General features: G+C 37.5%; 3 protein-coding genes across 3 annotated transcripts; 1 reads left to right on the forward strand and 2 right to left on the reverse strand.

The window, feature by feature from the left end:
* On the reverse strand, window positions 1–9,580 carry LOC146456531 (uncharacterized). The gene is made up of 13 exons (XM_085092960.1): window positions 9,120–9,580; window positions 8,968–9,012; window positions 8,105–8,160; window positions 7,216–7,255; window positions 6,928–7,021; window positions 6,495–6,569; window positions 6,345–6,401; window positions 5,854–5,992; window positions 5,476–5,509; window positions 3,789–4,095; window positions 1,415–2,386; window positions 574–766; window positions 1–430 (listed from the first exon to the last, which is right to left on the reverse strand). Exons 1-13 carry the CDS (start codon window positions 9,255–9,257, stop codon window positions 172–174), a joined length of 2,409 nt encoding a protein of 802 aa, XP_084949086.1. The 5' UTR covers window positions 9,258–9,580; the 3' UTR covers window positions 1–171.
* Window positions 9,581–9,622: 42 nt separating this feature from the next.
* LOC146456532 (mitotic-spindle organizing protein 1-like) lies at window positions 9,623–12,319 on the forward strand. The gene is made up of 3 exons (XM_085093003.1): window positions 9,623–9,742; window positions 9,995–10,140; window positions 11,440–12,319. Exons 1-3 carry the CDS (start codon window positions 9,685–9,687, stop codon window positions 11,443–11,445), a joined length of 210 nt encoding a protein of 69 aa, XP_084949129.1. The 5' UTR covers window positions 9,623–9,684; the 3' UTR covers window positions 11,446–12,319.
* On the reverse strand, window positions 12,319–16,859 carry LOC146456533 (3-ketoacyl-CoA thiolase, mitochondrial-like). The gene is made up of 6 exons (XM_085092981.1): window positions 16,598–16,859; window positions 15,875–16,120; window positions 15,279–15,426; window positions 14,839–15,014; window positions 13,993–14,193; window positions 12,319–13,129 (listed from the first exon to the last, which is right to left on the reverse strand). The coding sequence occupies exons 1-6, from the start codon at window positions 16,781–16,783 to the stop codon at window positions 12,890–12,892; spliced, it is 1,197 nt and encodes a 398-aa protein (XP_084949107.1). The 5' UTR covers window positions 16,784–16,859; the 3' UTR covers window positions 12,319–12,889.
* Window positions 16,860–18,193: the final 1,334 nt, after the last annotated feature.

Genomic DNA, 18,193 nt, shown 5'->3' on the forward strand with positions numbered 1-18,193 from the left:
AACAATAGTTATCAGGTCATCTTTGATTCTCAGTTCATCTGGATAAAGTGATATCTTGGGACACAGATTTTCCGAGCTCTGGTCTTCAGCTTCAGTTTCCAAACTTAAGGTGACATTGTTGTGGTCATCACACATAATTGGAAGATTTCCAAACCCAGTGGCTTATTGTCTCTAGTAATACCGGGCCTCGCCGGCATATCCTAATGAACTGTGATGACTTCTCATTGTGTTGTCCCATCGGCTGGTGCTTTGCTGCCAATCAGAATACCCACTGTCACTGCTGTCCGGATAAGAGGGTATTGCCATCTTTGACACATACCCCCCTGGAACTGCCCTGGGAAACTTTGCTGGTGGGAAGGTCACAGGAGGGGACAGTGGACGTGAACCATAGACCAGCTTTGATGGGAAGGGCTTTGGAGGCCAGGACGATCTGTGGAAAAATATTACAACTTATTTTAAAATAACAATTTGAAAGATAAGTCACAGGGCATTTATAGAGAAAGAAAGTGTGGCATGAAACCCTTTTAATTAATGAATTATTATCCATCTGTCAGACTAAAGTTTATTCAGTACCTCTTGAGGTCTACTTCATAAGGATCTGTGTGATGCCAGTGTTTATCTCTCCACTGTCCTAACTCCCTCGGAGGCCTCCAGTGAAGAGCTTTCCATTCCACATAAGACATCGGATGAGTACGAGAAAACTGGAACTTGCTGTCATACAAAGGAGAGCTTGGCTTTCTCCAGGGAGTAGAAAATGTATACTTTCCTGCAGGTCAGAAAAATCACAAACCTATCATCAACAGCTAGTCATGGAGTGAAAGGCAAATTACAACAGACTGAAGGAAGAAGAAGACTGTAAAAGGCTAGTTTACATGTTACAATTTGTCAGCAGGATTTGTTGGCCTGACAGTATTGGAGCATGAGTATTTTGACGACCAATTTACAGACAATTCTGTAAATTTGGGCCAACACTCTCAAAGAAGCCACCACGTCAATCAAAATTCAAACTCATAACCGGCTGTGTAAATGCACATACGATTTGCACTCCAATTTTGTCAGGTTGGCAAATCATGGTGTGTAAACACTTACAGCCTTTAAATTTTTAAGTCATAGAAACAGACAATCACTGGTAATTTTTCCCCAAAATTTAATTTGAAGCGACAAGGAATGGATGGGAAAAGCAATGGAAAAAAAAAAAAACAACTTACAACAATATTATCTTTTCGTCTTCTGTTCTCTAGGAGCCACATGCGAAACATGACAAATCTCTCACCCAAAAACCAAATAAACTTAACTGAACTGTGTACAAACAATTTTATTTAACCAAACATTTATCAAGCAGCCTTAAGTTGTTTGGTTTGACTAAAGTACTATTATCAAATTTAACTTACACCTTCCCGTTTTTTTATCTTACCTTCATGTTTTTCTTGTAGTTTTCTTCGTCGGATAATGTCCTCCACAGTGGGAGACAACCTCCTCCCTGAAACACCATGATGATGATGATGATGATGATGTGACGTCAATGCTGTGCCACTCCTGCCAAGTCCAGACTCCTCGTTGTATGCAACATCAGCACTGTTGTGTCGATGAGATCTACCGATAGATTTGTAGCCATGGTAACTGTCATGGCCTGCATAACTTCTATAGTTACTGGACACATATGCCTGTGGAACTAAAGGTGTCGACATACGAACTGGCTCCCATGTAGAGGAAACATTTAAACTCAGATCAGACAATGTTAAACTGTGTGGGTCAACATACTGAGTGCTCCTGCCTTTAGGTGGAGAGTACCTATCTGCTCTTCTTAACGCAGCTTTTGCACGCATCAAGATTACATCCTCATCAAGTTCATGAAGATGACTATATTTGTAATAGCTTTCTGTGCCACTATACTCCTTTGTTTGCCAATTTCTCTGGCTGGATGGCTCATGATATCTGCCAAATTTGTCTTTGTTTAGCCTTGAGTGTCCACTGTCATAACTGCTGTCCTTGTTGTGATCTTCATCATAATGCGAGCCAATGTCTTCAATCTTAACTCTACTCTCTTTTGACAGCTTGGCATCTTCAGCAGACATGTCTTCTCTTCTGTTACTATCAGAAACATTTGTAACGGCTTTATCTGGTGCTGAATTCTTTCTTGGATTTAGCTCTTCAAACTTCACCTTAGGAGAATCTGTACCTTGATCACCATTGTTTTCCTCTGTGGAGTCCAAATCATCAGCTAAGTCTTCCATTGTGATTTTAGGTGGCATTTCATTGTCATCATCATCATCATCATCATCTTCTTTGTCATTGTCGTCATCATCATCCTTCACAGACAGTGCTGAAACCTCAAGGGGTCCACCATCATCAACAGAGTTATTCACATTTTCGACATCTTCTGTATCTGAAAAAATATGTAATTAAAAGAATTTTATAAAAATGAAAATCATAAAATGCTTATTTTAACCAGTCAGATCCATACTAAAGCTGTAGCCCAGTCCACACTAATCTGAAAAATTTGAAAACCAATCTTTTTTCTTTGGTTTGGCCTTCCATTGACACTAATTCATTATTTTCAAATTATCATGAAAAACAGATCTTTGAGAATGCTCTCCATAGTGGATAAATTTTAGAATGCTGGCTGAGAGGTTTACTGAAAACAATGAAAACAGAGCTTTTAGAAAATGCTGATGTCACAACAGTAATATGCACACATGCTCCAATGTGTATTTAACATTTCTGTGAGTGCGATTTCCAAATTTATCCTCATTAGTGTGGCCGACAAAAATGATATGAAAATGATAGTCTGCATAGAAAATATTAAATGAGTTTTTGGGGTAAAAAACACCATCTTCAAACATTTTATTCATATAAGTGTTGATGGGCCTACAAGTGCTTGTGATCACTAAACAGAAAGGTATCCAGTATAAGTGACATTCTATTTCTATTTCCAGAAACTATCAAGCTAACAAAAAGCATAAACATTCAAATGCATCCCATTTTTTCTTTGTGGCATTAAAGAACATTTAAAAGGAGATTAAACAAATTTTAAAAGGGTTGTTAAAACGTTCTAGGCGTTCTAACATTCTTCTACAACATTTGTCGGTTCAGCAATGTTGAAGCGTTTAGTACCCCATGTTTGATCAACGTTTTTCGTTGGATGAATGTCAGAGTGTTGTTAAATGACGTTTAGCCGCGCGTCCAATATTGTTATAAAACAAATGCTGTACAACAATACAAGAATGTGTAGCCGAGGCTTTATAACAGAACTACATGTAAAATGACCTGGCAGATTCGACTTCTAATTTCTAAGAAGGGATCACTGCCAATTTGCATGTTAAAAATTGTCCTTTGGACATTTTCCTTAGACATTTTCCTTAGGTGTAGGCGACCATAGGCAGCGCTAAAAGGACAAATAAACACTTCAGTAATTTTGGAAACGAAACATTATGTAAACAAAGCTAATACAACATCACGCTTATTTGTATTCAAACCTGTGGAATGTGGCGATTCGTCTTCCACACGGTCCATTCTGTATGTATGCGTGATTCCACTCGTTTTTTAAGATGAAATTAACAAATACAAGTTATTTCTACTTTTTCATTCAATTCAGTAAAATGGCCAGGAAAAAAAAAAAGATCAGTAAGAAAAGAATTTTGCTCTCTGATCACTTGAAAATCGCCAAGGACGCCATGCGAACTCATCCGTTTCTTTGTTGTTGTTCCCAGACTCCCGGACTTTTACGGAGACACTTCATAAATATTACACAACGTAAATTTTATCCGTCCTTGATTACAACAACCTACCATTGTCAATGTCCATTTTCTGAATGTCATCGTCGCTTCTTTCGTTATCTCCTTTTATTGGGGATATATCTGGTAGGGAATCTCCAATAACTTCAATCCCAGATGAATTTAGGACATTTGCTGAGCACTCCATGGGACTAAAACTCTGTCTGGACACTAGAGGCCGTTTAGTTGAGGTGGGTGTCCCTGCGACGGACACCATTGGCTTGATTGGTGACATATTCGGACTTGACATGGTGCTTGCAGTTGAGTGTCTGTGTTTGGTATACTTTGGTGTGGATGGGTTTGACACTGGACTTGATGTTATCTGAAGTTGTAACCAATGAAAGTATGTTTGAGTAAAACATGTTTGGTTTAAGTAATCAACAGAGTTCATAACTTTGAAGGTAATTTGGAGCAACTGCAGAATACCCATCCACTCGCAAGGTGCGTTACACTGAAACCCGTGGTCCGTGCTACCGCGCTCAACAGTCCAGTAGTGGATGGATTAAAGAACAAGGAATGTATTAAACTGGAGTGCTACCGCGGTCCACAGTCCTGTATTGGATGGATTAGAGAACGAAGAATGTATAAACTGGAGTACTACCGCCGTCCACAGTCCCGTAGTGGGTGAATTAGCAATTAATTAAACTGGAGTGCTACCGCGGTCCGCAGTCCCCTAGTGGATGTAAATTAGATGACTGCGGGACTGCGGTAGTAGGTTTTGCAGTTTTTTAGTTAGATATTTGGTGGGACAGGTATTCTGCAATCTAGCCGGTAATTATTTGGCCACCGTAAAGAGGTTTCGAGCATTAGCCCTTTGTTAGAGTGAATGCAAAAACATGGCCTTATGATAACCCTGTTGTGGTGGCCAATTCATATTAAATACCTAGCTCAGTCATTTTTCTTGACTTATCTAAAAACCCTCCTCCAGTTCAGTTGTTGTTGGGATTCCACTGCTGCAGCATTGTCTTGCAGTTTGTATAAAGGGTGAATTCACACTTCAAGCCTGAGTGGTCCATGCAACAGAAGCTTAATCTGGTTTCTGTAAATTAAGCAACCAGGAGTATTGCTACTCCCCCCTGAATGGGATGCTTGCCCATTGCAGGGTTACTCCCTGTAGTTTCTGCTGGTACATGGTGAGAGACAATGTGGCGCAAAGTTTGTTGTCTAGGAAATGATAATTCATTTCAGAGACCAATCAGGCCTTGAACCACCAACCTTCCAATCTTGACCAAAATTCCAAATAAAAACTTCTCTGGCATGTTTACCACTAAAAATCAAAATTAATGCAAGGCTGATCAGACGGCTAAAATAATTTTATTGCCAAAAAATTTTTTGGGGGGCAATAAAATTATTTTAATTAGCTGTCCGTTCAGCCTTGCATTTAATTTTACGTTTTATTCAACATTGCTGATCCTGAGTGATCTACAAAAAGATCCGGCTACACTTTGCTACTGTTTGTACAAGTGGTCCTTGCATTATTCAAGAGTTATGTTTACCACAGTGACTACAACACCGTGCCTCCATTCTTTCGCTATGTAGCAAGACAAAAATGCAAAAATCACAGGTGATTGGCAGTGAAGTATCTGTGAACCATAGGAGCACAAGAAAAAAGCAAAACCTGGGATTGAATGAGACAGTCACACTACTTTGCTAACATACATGTACCCTTTTGAGTTAAATGGTGGATAGAGTTTAAGCTTACCAAAACAGGACTCTTGGGACTTTTTAAGATGGATCTAAAAGACAAGATTATAAAAAAATGTGAATATTTTACTTGAAAGAATTCTGCCAGGAGTCACGTTTACTTGCTTTCAAGGTATTACCAGCCCTTCATCTTATGCCTGGTCTTGTTTAACCCTTTAACCCTTAACAATGATCAGCATCAAATTTCTCCTTGTAACATAAATGTTTGTTCAATCCCTTAGGTTATGAGAATTAAGGATATGATCACCCAAGGTGAATTTTGTTGACATTTTTAATAAATAACTTCTCCCCAGTACTTTTTTAAGAAAGGTATAGGAACAAGATAGGAGAATTTGGTCTTTGATATTTTTATAAAGTACTATTATTAGTGACTTACTTTATGTTAGTTGGTGGTTCCAGTTTGACCTTATCTGGTTCATTTGCATTTCCTGCTTGGTCAAACAACTTCCGTCGTAGTGAAGACAATGAGATGTCTCTACTGCCATTAAGACCATCTTGGTTGTAATAAGCTGGATCTAAAAATTTGATATATTATTGATACATGTGAGGACTTCGTCATTAGCTAAGTACTCTTCTACAAGCAACACAAATGTTGAACAAAGTCACGTATTCTCGTTGGGAGTCAGTATCTGACTTGATCCAGCCAGTTGGGTTGAGAAAAACAAAAGAGTGACAAAAAGCTGTGACAAAAGACTTCTATTTGCATAATTTTGTAGAAAAAATTATAGCCGTCAGGTAAACGGGTAGGATGAAGGTGTGGGGGACAAGACTGTTCTCTTTTTACCCAGGAGAGTTGTTGATTGAGGATCTCCAATAAATTATTAAATGTGCACAACTGTGTTACTTTTTGTGTCTGTACTTACTCACCAATGTGCTTTTGTAGATCAAAGTCTGGTGGCAAAGAAAGCTTTGTCTGGCTACTTGCTGAAAACAGAATGATAATTTATGATTTAATTTTTTAGCACTTATTAAAGTGTGGATAAAATAATGAGACTTAAGGGTTAATATGCTTCTTACCATCTGCTTTAGCCTTGCAACTTGATGAGTTAGGAGATGAATATGAGGACTCTGCAGAACTTGCTGCTTCAATATCTGCCATTAAAGTGACATGAAAAGAAATATGATTAGCTTACACACATTTTTGTTGTTAGATGTGCAAGACCCTAAGTGCCAGAAAAATAACAGTGTTTGAACTGACAGGAGTGTAGTCAGGAACTTGTTTCACAAGTAATAGATGACAGTATCCAGATTGAATCAGAATTTAAAAAGTTTGAGGTTTGAGGAAAGGAGAAAAGCTGAAGTACCCAGAAAAAACCCTTTGTGAGTAACCCCCTAAAAAGTTGAGTAACTTCCTACAGGCTTTCTTTAGTCACTCTCCCATTCTCAACAAGTTTTCTATCTCGAGTGTTCACAATAGCAGGAAAATAAACTTACAGTGTAAGATACTTACAGGCAGTAGCAGGAGGCAAAGGAGAAAACTTGACATGTTTAGCTGCATAGTTTGGTGTCCAAGGAGATGGGACTATGGAACCTTGCGAGAAATACTGAAATACACAGGAAAAATACTCATTATTAAATCTTGTGCTAATCACTAAACAACCATGCTCTGAAGAAATCTATTTTCCTTTCCTAAAGAGCAGTACATGTACATTGGAAGCTTGGACTTTTTTCTCTTCTTTCATTTTCATAAACTTTGAATTAGAAAAAAAAAAACATCATCAGAACATCACCTTCCTACCTCATCTATCTCCTTCTGAGCCTGGATTTCATCCTCTTCCCTGAAGAAGAACCATATCAAAATTATCAGGAAACATCCCCATATACCACTTCACATAAGAGAAAAATAATTTTCCTCTTACAAAGCTGAATTTTTTTTTAGGGATCAAGAGAAGATTGTTCATGTTGAGTTTAAATTTGGCTTTAGTTGGAAATTTTATTGACCAGTAAATAATCTTATGATAATTTGGATATGCAGCCCTTTCAAAATACACCAATCACTTGTTACAGTCTTCACAGCCAATAGCATCAAAGCTCAATTGAGAGATGACCAATATTAAACACTGGCTGTGAGCTCATTGACCAATCAGGTCAATAACCAGAGACATACCACATATTATTGTTGTAAAGCATTTAGGACAAGTAGTGGTTTTAGCACTATATATAAATAAAATGTATTATTACTACTGATTATCTACAATTTACTTGACTCCTAATGATGACTTACACTCAGGTTGTCAACATGTCAAAGTCACCTCAAACAGTCCTTCTCAAGATTACACTAAACCAAATGATCATGATTTACCTACTTATAATAACAGGAGTAGCAACCTGCAGAAAGTGGTCAGTCCAAATAGATCTTGGATAAAAGTGGGTGGACTATTAAAGCAGCAAATCATCGTCTGTATGCTACAAATCACCAACTGCCAGTACATTTTTAGAGGGCTAGGTATGACTCTGTACCTGTAGCCTTCCTTTGTCCCAGTGCAACTGCTCAAATGGTGCATTACCCATGTATGGTGGGTACAGAAGCTGTTCCCTTTGGTTGTTGATTAACAGAGATAAAGAGGGACCACAAAAGAATATGTTGCAGTTTAATGAAATCAGTACCATGAATGATAGCAACAAACCTTTCAAATGTACTGCTATACTCTTGATGTGGAAATTCATCAATATCAGCTGGATTCTACAACATGAATAGTAATTATAATTTATTACTTATATTGCACATTTTTTTTTTATGTAAAACCACATTACTGTGTATGATGATTAACAATTATATAATTATATAGTAATAGGGATTCTAACCCCCTTCAAATATTAGCCCATGGATGAGCTATTAATTTTACTTCAGTGTTTTAAGCCGCATTATTTTAATTTGTCAATGTTTCTTTGCTATGCCTTTCTTTTCAGTCTTTTTTTAAACTGATCAACCGAGTCCCACTTTCACAGGAGAGACAACTGGGGAATGATTACACATTTATCCATTTACGCCCATAAGACAAGTTTTCCTGGTTGATTATTTGTGATAGAGTTAATATGTAACTTAACAATTCACAAAGCAAAGCATTTCAAAAATCTTCTTTCACCCTCCTTTGTTATCTGAAGGCCACCAAAAGAAAGTATTGGCTGAAAAGTCCTTGATGTAAAGGGTGAGTGCTTCACCCAAGCAATATATCGCCTTCGCCATAGTGACCGCCTAAGCTGTAGCCTGTTGCACGAGCTGGTGCTGGTGGAAGGAGAACGAGATCGAGGAAAATATTGCGAGCAACTCATGCGCGCGCTTCGCTCATACGTTTTCGCAAAATTCTTTTGCGTTTTTTGTGAAAAGAACGTCACGAACAGCTGACCCCAAAATATGAGATAAAATCTCCCTATAAACTTTCCCCGTCCGACTGAAATTATCCAACATTGTATCCATAGCAGTAAACTTAATAAAATATTTGAGTATAGCCTGATAGTGAAGCGGATCGAAGCTTGAATGAACGCTTACCATGCGAGAAATCTGCTCTATTGACCATCTAAAGGCTCTCGTCTTCTGCGATAATTAGATAAAAACAAAAACAATTAAAGTTGTATGCGAATAATATGTGCGATTGTAATCTGTATAATATACTCTGTTGAATTCCAACATGTTTTGCTCACCTTTTGGCTCGCAGGGGTTTCCTGTTTACAGAACATGGAAGGGCTGAAACGCGGACAGTTCACGCGTTCTTCTTGACTGCTATCAAACGGATTCCGGGTAAGTTCTAAAGACGATAACGTAGACATGCTGTCCACCATACTGAACTTGCTGAAAATAAACTTTTGCACACATAAACAGAAAAAAATTTGGATTGTCACAGACCGAAATTCCAATACATGAAACTGATGTGAAATAAATTTTGAATCTGGCGCTCAGCCGAGGTCAAAAAGAACATTGGATGTAGAGAGAATTTTGAAATAATCAATAGTTGTTTGCAACAAAATAAACCTATCACAGTGTTTTCTTTTCAAGTTCAAATCTGGAAACAAAATGACCGAAAAATAGTATTTCCAGGAACAACTTCCCACATGAAGTAACAATTATTTTTGGGCAACATTAGTAGTGTTAGAAATTTATTCTTTACGTAACTTCTTTTATGATTAGTTTTCAATTTCTCTCTAAGTTCATTGAAAGGTAGTTCCGCTGTCACAAAGAACTGCACTTCACTGGGTTACGAGATCCAAGATGGCGGACAGTAGAGGAGCGAATTCCCAAGTTACTTCTGCGCGGGAAGCGATGGAAGGTACGAATCTACAAGCTTTAATCTTTGCTGGACTTAATTTGGTGTCTTCTTTTTGTAAAACTGAGTTTCTGTCATTCAGTAAAAGTCTCCACAATCGCTGACAATTTTTAGAAGCTTACTTCGCAGTGTACATACGACTAAGCTCATTTATAGGCATAGAGATAAGCTTGACCAGTATGCTTCTGTATGTCTTTAATAATCAGCAAAGCTATCAACTGAGAACTCACTAAGCTAATACCCATACCTTAACAGCTTTGGTTGAGATTTCCAAGTTGCTCAATACTGGCCTTGATCCAGAATCTTTAGCAATCTGTGTCAAGTTGTGTGAAGCAGGAGTGAATCCAGAGGCACTAGCATCAGTTGTACAAGAGCTTAGAAGAGAAGCTGCAGCCCTTCAGGTACCTCCATTTAACAAGGCTACACTTTTTATAGTCTCTGAATGACTGACAAACATATAGCCTCACAACAATGCAAGGTGTTTTTAGGGGAGTCTTATAATTATTTCTCTCCTTCCCATGACTCCCCTAAAACGAGTCATATATTAATTTTTCATATTGAATATAGTGACATTGGAATTGGACATTTTCGTAATGGCGTCATTTGACTACAACTACCAGAATCCTTCAGTTGTTTGTTTTCTCATGCTAATTAGAGCTATTGTTCTTTGCTCTCCACTGGGATTACAAAATTTGAATTTGAAAAGGAAAACGAAATGAATTCTGGTAGTAGTCAATTGACGTCATCATGAAAATGGCCTATTGGAAATGTTAGTTTTGTGGGAAAAGGAAATCCAGTGAACCCAAAGAAAAATACTTGGCCCAGTAACAGGAACCAAAAAATTCAGCATGCGTTGTTGCAAAAACTGAAATATGAACTTAGGCCACTGTTGGAATTGCAAAGGTGAGCATTACTGCAGTATTGCAGCTTCCCATGTGAAGAATACTGCCCATACATTGCACCCTGGTGGACCATGAACATAAGGAATGGTAATAGTTTTCTACTGTAGTCATCAGAACTGTGTCTGGTCAATCTGATAATTATTATCAGATTCATTTGTTCATAGCTTGTTTTTTGATAATGCTAATTGAAGGGCTCAGGGCAAGAATGTCCTCCTGGTTTTTCGTCGATTTTCAATGTGCTCAAAAGTAACTGAAATTTGTCATGTGGACTTCATTCCAGTTAAGAAACGTTGCTCTGTATTTTTTTTTTCGCTGATTTCGTCTTTGCTTTCAAGAAATAACGTATGCAAAAATGCAACTTTCTCCCGTCGGCGACTTGTGTTTATGGAGAAACAAAAGAAATCTAACACACCTGACACAATGAAATCAGCAAACCGAAGCTGCTGGTTATTTGTTCCGATATAGTGATTTGCTAATTAGACCACGGCTTGTGCATTAGAGTTACATTGTAAACAATGATGTCACCAAAGATTCTCCTAAACACATCTTTAGGTTTTGTCAAAGTGTTAAAAAATGGCCAGCTCACTTGTAAAGTTTGTGTTCGATTTGCAAGTTTAATCTTGGGAAGAAGAACATCTCTTATAGTCAGTACAATCCCCATCATTTTTAGTTAGTAAAAATAAATATAACATGTACATGTATATAAATGTATAGTGTGATGTAACATTATATTGTTAAAATCATTCTGCATTCACTATTGATAAAATATACATGTATATTTATTTTGATTCCCCACAGACATAAGATAGCAGGTCAAGGTTAAAGAATGATGCTGGAAGTATGTTAAAAGAAGTTTTCAGAAGAAACCAGTAACCATTGGAGCAGAGGGCAAGCTTTTATGCAATTGGTGCTACTTAATGTGAACTGATACCAACATAGTGCTATTTAGAATGTTCAAAAGATACATGTATATATACTTGGAAACCTAAATAGTAGTGCTGTAAAAACTTTGTAGTGTAAATGGTCATTTATAACACTGTGTAGTAATTTTTTATGTTGGCAGTGTTGCATGCTTCAGATAAACACACTGTTTGAGTGAATGACTTTTAATTTTGCAACTGTCATCAGTCGATTCATCACATAACTTACAACAGGAATTACAGGGAGTAGATACCAGACCTATTGGCTTAAATATTTTACAAGCACATTTTATAGTTACTGAAACCAATGAAAAATCAAGACAAAGTAGGCAGCTACAGACTGTACTCAAGTTAAAACAGACTTCTTGTTACCTGGGTCGGCAAGTGGGAAATGTAAGACTTTGGGAGATAGTGAAACAGGCAATTTTTTTGTGAGCAGGGGCATTTCTTAGCATTGCAAAAGAGAACATTGAGACTTCTGAGTTTTTTTGCCTAAATAATCATGACTGTGAGACCTGTGAAATTTGACTAACATTTTGGAGGACCATGGTCTCTGAAAATGTTTCCTTTTGCATGGGTTAGTATTTACAGTGATAAAGCCACATCATCACTGTGGTTACCAGACTGATGTTGTCCTATTTCATTTTTTCCTGTGAAATCCCCCAACCCTGTCAGTTAATAGCCACATTTTGCAGCCGATTGGTAGGTGGATTAATGAAACAGAAAAGAAAAGAAATAAAAACTATGAACACACCTAAGCTTTGAAGGTTTGTCATATTTTATTTCACCGGTCATTGCTCAAGGTCAAGTCATGGTGTTGAATGATTACATACGCTAGAACCTGTGTAATGAGTCACATTGCCTTAAATAACATAGCACATAAAATATGATGAATTTACTTCTTGTAACATGGCTCGTAAAAACTCTAGCTATGTATATATGTTCAAAACTTGTTGTAGTTACAGCACTGCTGAAACTGAAATTTGCAATGCAAGTCACATTGCCAAAATGACATAGCACTTCAAATATGATGAATTTACTTCTTTTAACTTAGCTTTTAAAAAGTCTTTAACTCTGTTATTTGTTCTAAGCTCGTTTGAGTCATAGCAGTGTTGAAACTTTGATCTGCAAAAGGAGATTTTTTTTTTGTTCCAAAGGCTCTATCAACTTCACCAACTGTTTTGTTAAATTGAATAACATACAGTCATCTTCTTTATTGTTCAAATTGTCAAATTGATGTAGTTTTAGCATACACATCATTAGACTAAAAATAGATATCCTAACAAATGATAATAATGACTTTGGTTGTATCCTTTGAGCTACGAAGCTTATTGAACATTTTCAAGAACAATAGCTATTCCCTGGCCCCCTCCTATACATGCCGATCCAACAGCATATTTAGCTCCTCTTCGTCGCAGTTCATGCACCAAGTGTCCCGTAATTCTTGCCCCTGAGGTTCCTACAGGGTGACCCAGAGCAATCGCTCCGCCATTAACATTGGTTTTGTTCATGTCCAACTCAAGCTCCTTTTGAAGAGCAAGAAACTGTGGGGCAAAGGCTTCATTCACCTGAAAAATGCAAAGAATATTTTGAAGTGCAAATCCCACACCAACTAAAAAGAATATTTGCCACAAAATGGCTTAAGGACGGTGCCTGCTATTGTTACTGCGCATACGTTCTGCGCATCGCGAGATACTCGGGTTTCCTATGAGTGGTGCTTACTAATACAGGAATATTTTTGCGCGTTTTAAAACTATACGAAGAAAGCAGAACTTACCAAATGCTTTTGGTATCTCAAAAGAAAATTGGGGGTAACCACGCATTTTTCTGAGAAAATTAAGCTTCAATTTAGGAAAAAATCCCATACATTGCTTTATATTTTGGCGCTTTTTAGTGATATTGTTGCTTAATTATCTCTGAAAAATGCGTGGTTACCCCCAAATTTCCTTTTGGATTCCAATAGGCCTTGCTAAGATCTGCTTTTCCCGCATAGTCATAAACCGCACAAAAATACTTCGGTATTAGTAGGCACCGTCCTTAAGTGCAAGGCTACGTGGCAGACCATTTTGTTTACATTATTTACTGTAATTTGAGGTCTCATTCAGACACTAGCTACAACATTATTGTCACATCAAAGTCAAATTTGAAGCAAAAATTTTGGAATGGTTTTCTGATTTACAGAGTAAATCCATCTTTCTAAGCCCATGGTTCAGGAGCTGCATCAATTCAAGACCCCATACATGCAAAATAAAGTTCTGGAATCATTCAATAACTTTTTTGTAAAATATTTTTTATTCAAGATATAAAATGCCTTAATTTGGAAAGAAAAATCTACAGAATTGAAACAAGCAATATTATGAACCTGTTGTTGTTTATAACTAAGATAACACACATTACATTAATTTTAGTTACAAAATAATTAATACTGTACCTCAATAAGTTGCATATCTTGAAGAGTTTTGCCAGCTTTAGTGAGTGCCGCTTTCACTGCAGGGACAGGACCAATCCCCATGATGGACGGCTCCACACCAGAAACAGCATATGAGGCAATTCTTGCCAGAGGAGTAAAGTTGTGTTCTTTGAGAGCTTTCTCGCTAACGACAATCAGTGCAGCAGCACCATCACAAATTCCCTGTTGACAAAATTACAGAGAAGGTCTATTTTGCACAATGAACATCACATGGACATAATGCTTTGCCATGTAATATTCTACAGTCTAGAGTCGGGCGGGGGGGGGGGGGGGGACTTACAGTCAGTTAGAGTATCGTTAGTACTGGTCCCCATTACTTCTTTCTACTCACCACTTGTGAGAAGAAATGCAGAAATGTGGTATTTGAGGTTATTTTTTAAATACATATGTGCAGCATTAAGTGATAAGCACTGATCGTAGTATTTTAGATTTTGCACCTTAGCCATCCTCTACATTATTTAGAGTAACAAACACTGATTCTAAACACAGATTTCAGCTGTTTGTCATGGCAGAAACCTGACGTCAGATCTCACCCCACAGAAGAATTGTAAATGACCATAAGATTGTGTGATATGTGTGGTATATAAATACATTACCAAAAAAATAATTATAACATAGACTTGTATGGATTCTGCATTTCATGTTTGGATTCTAAAAGTACTCCTGCTGCTAGCAAACGATTGGAGAAACCTGACTAACTGCTGGAGTCAACTCCTCTACAATGGACCAGCATCCCATGTAGAGAAACAGATGACAAGACTCCTGAGATTATACAACTTTACCTAGTTAAAAACTAACAAATCTTACAGAAGCATTTGCAGCAGTGATTGTTCCGTCTTTCTTAAAAACTGGAGGCAACTTTGCCAAACTTTCAATGGTGCTGTTTGGTTTTGGATGCTCGTCAACTTTGAATTCCTCAGGACCCTTCTTGCCTTTCACAGACACTGAAACAATCTCTTCAACAAATCTGCCATCTGCATTAGCTACAATGAAGGACAACACTGTGTGATTGAGTGGCATTTCTCAAAAGTCACCATTACTCAGATTACAGAGCCTGGAACAAGCCTCTCCTAGGAAAGTCAGGTAGCCTAAATACCTCCTCTCTTGTTCAAAAATAAGCTGGAAAATATACCAGTGAACCAACAATAATTGAATTATATTTTTTCTTTCTGTAAGTTGTACATCAAGGAATTGCGACGATGTGGTTATTTCTGACATAATTTGTAACTGGACACTTAATCCCTTACCTTCAGCCCATCTCTTCTGTGACAACAGAGCAAACTCATCACAGTCCTGTCTTGTGATGTTGTATTTCTCAGCAAGGTTTTCCCCAGTGATACCCATGGGCATTTTTGCATGGAAGTCTGTCAAACCTTGCCAGAGAGTATCTTCCAACTACACAACAAAAATAACAATATTATAACAGGTAGAACTTAGTTTTTTGTCGGCTGTCTTTCAGTAACATACAAATTCCAAGTTCATCATTTAACCAACAATAACGGAAATTTTATTTTACACGGTCATCACTTTACATTGTAACAGACTTATCAGAAAACATAAGTAGCTCTTAGGGGTTAAATTAAAGGTGACATTGCTACTTCATTTTCTGTGAAAATGTCTGAACCAATCACCGTTAATTAACTGTAATCAAGTTAAAATTTATTTCACCACATAAAAGTTTATCAGCCCTTCAAACTAAGGAAGAGATCTAACAAGCCTCACCACCCCAAAACAATAGTGATGTTACATGTTTGTCAAAAAAAGTAATTAACTGGGAAAGCTAAAAGTAATAATTATTTTCATTTCCTAAAAGCTGATACTGACATTTGAGAAACAAATCTACCTTTAAGTCAAGTCCTAGTTTTGTACCAAATCTTGCATCTCTCAGCGCATAAGGTGCTTGACTCATATTCTCAGATCCTCCACATAACACAATATCACTCTCTCCCAGTTGAACCTCTTGTGCTGCTGAGACGACTGCCTGGAATCCTGAGCCACATAATCTATTCACAGTTAGTGCAGGAGTTGTAACAGGAACTCCAGCTTTCAAGGCAAGGTGGCGTGAGATGTATGCTGCATCGTTGGCACTCTAATCATAAAGATCAAATATTATCTTAATAGTATGAAAATAAAGCAACTAGGTTTAGCCCCCCCCCCCCCCCTTCCCCCTCTGTTGGCTCATAGTTGTGACTGCATTTCATTTGAGGGAATCCCCAAGTTCCAGCTATGGGTCAATAACAGAATAAAATTTCCTGAAATACTTGATATATTTCTTAGGAATAAAAAAATAAAAAACTTAGAAAAAAAAATCTGAACAGTAAAACGAAACCACTAGTAGCTACTATTTACGACTGCGCTGGTGTAGTCTCTTGTATCAGTATTGATCTTAGCTCAAAATAGACAAAAAAATTCAAGGGTCAAAGTCCACTGCACTGTCATCGTTCAAACTTTGCTTTAAAAAGATCTAACTCTCATTCATCGCATGCTAATTGTTCAAAAATATAAATCTACAGCTTAACTATTACTAACTTCACCACTAGAGATAGATCAAAGCTTCATCATATACCTGAATGACGTTGCCAAATACAGAGGAGTCTACAGTTGCTGGATCAACATTGGCGGCAGCCATTGCAGCTTCAGCGGCATGTTGTCCAAGCACAGTTGCCGTCATTCCTTTTAATTTTCCTCCAAAAGCACCGAATGCTGTTCTTTTAGCCGCTACGATGTACACTGGACGCACAAGACCGGCCATTTTGCTGAGTCAAAACTGTCGTGACTGCAAAGTTTACAAAGTTTCAAGAGTTGTCGTGTTGGCAATGTAACCAAGCCTTGACTTGTTTAAGAGGAGTGTCAGGGGTGGGGAGGGGGTGTTTTCCATCAGAAAATTCCACCGAGGAGTGACCACAGTGGAGCCAGTGGAGCTCGGAATCTACTTACGTACGCACGTGCCTACAGTTCAAATCCCAGAAACTGAAACTTTATAAAAAATAAATAAAATAAAATAACAAATTAACAACGGACTTTTAAAAGATTTTCTTTGACCATCTTTCATTGAATTTAGCGAGACAAATCATAGTAGTAACAATCTTTATACAGGGAGCCCACATCACGAAAGTGATATTCAGTGGGGCCCTGTAGATTGAGAAATGATTTAAAAATTACAATTATTTAAAAGTAGAAAATACAAAGCCAGCGATAAGAAATAAAAATTAAAAATAAGAATTAAAAACTAGCTAAAAACACGCTCTTCCATACGTTGCTTAAAAATTAAAAAAGAATTTATGTCTTTGAAAGACTGTTCTAAAAGGTTCCATTCCTTAATACCCTGGTAAAGGAAATCAAGTAAATCAGGTTATCCTGGGTACCAAAAAAGTAACAAACTGTATCAGTGAACATGGAGCTGATGGTCTCGCCTTTTGCTAAAATTCTAGCTGGTTAACTAAAGAAACGTTTAAAATGTGGGTCATTTCACGTTAAATTCTTGGGAAAAATATAATTATCACAGAAAAGGCCAGAAATAGCATTTCCGAGCATCTTGCTTCCAACATTTTCTGGGTGGGGAGGCATGCCCCCAGACCTCCCTAGCAGTGTGCACCTTTTGTATTCAATTTTTACTCCTCAATCTGTGCATGCACTACAAAATGATCTAGTTATTAAATCCACTGATGGGATAGGATGCAGCCCTCTCTAAATGTTTTGCAGTGCACAGAAAACAGAGGGAGTAGGCAGTAGACTGGTCCCAATGGTTACCCAGGAGTGAAGACAGAAGCCCATTATAAAGTAAGCAGAAAACAATGAAATTGCCAGCTCCCAGTGTGTTATGAGAGCACTGTACATAAATAATTTGAGATATTTGTATACTTTGTGAAATGTTACTATGACAACATCCTTGGAGCAGTAGTGAATCTTTTTAATGATCTGCGATAGTCAAGCTTCAAAATCCAGTTTAAATTTTTAGTGAAAAACAATCTATCTGTCCTAGTTCTAAGACACAATGGTTTCATTCCCAAATTATTATTGTTCTAGGTGCAATCTTCTATCAGTTTAAAATATCAAGACACTGATTTTGCTTAGGTCCTGACATTTTACAGACTCTAGATAGATATGCTTCCAATACAGTCGAACCTGTATATAACAGCCACCCTTGGGACTTGAGGAACTG

Source organism: Pavona decussata, unplaced genomic scaffold (genome assembly GCF_977016875.1).
Source record: "Pavona decussata unplaced genomic scaffold, jaPavDecu1.1 SCAFFOLD_254, whole genome shotgun sequence".
Lineage (NCBI taxonomy): Eukaryota > Metazoa > Cnidaria > Anthozoa > Scleractinia > Agariciidae > Pavona > Pavona decussata.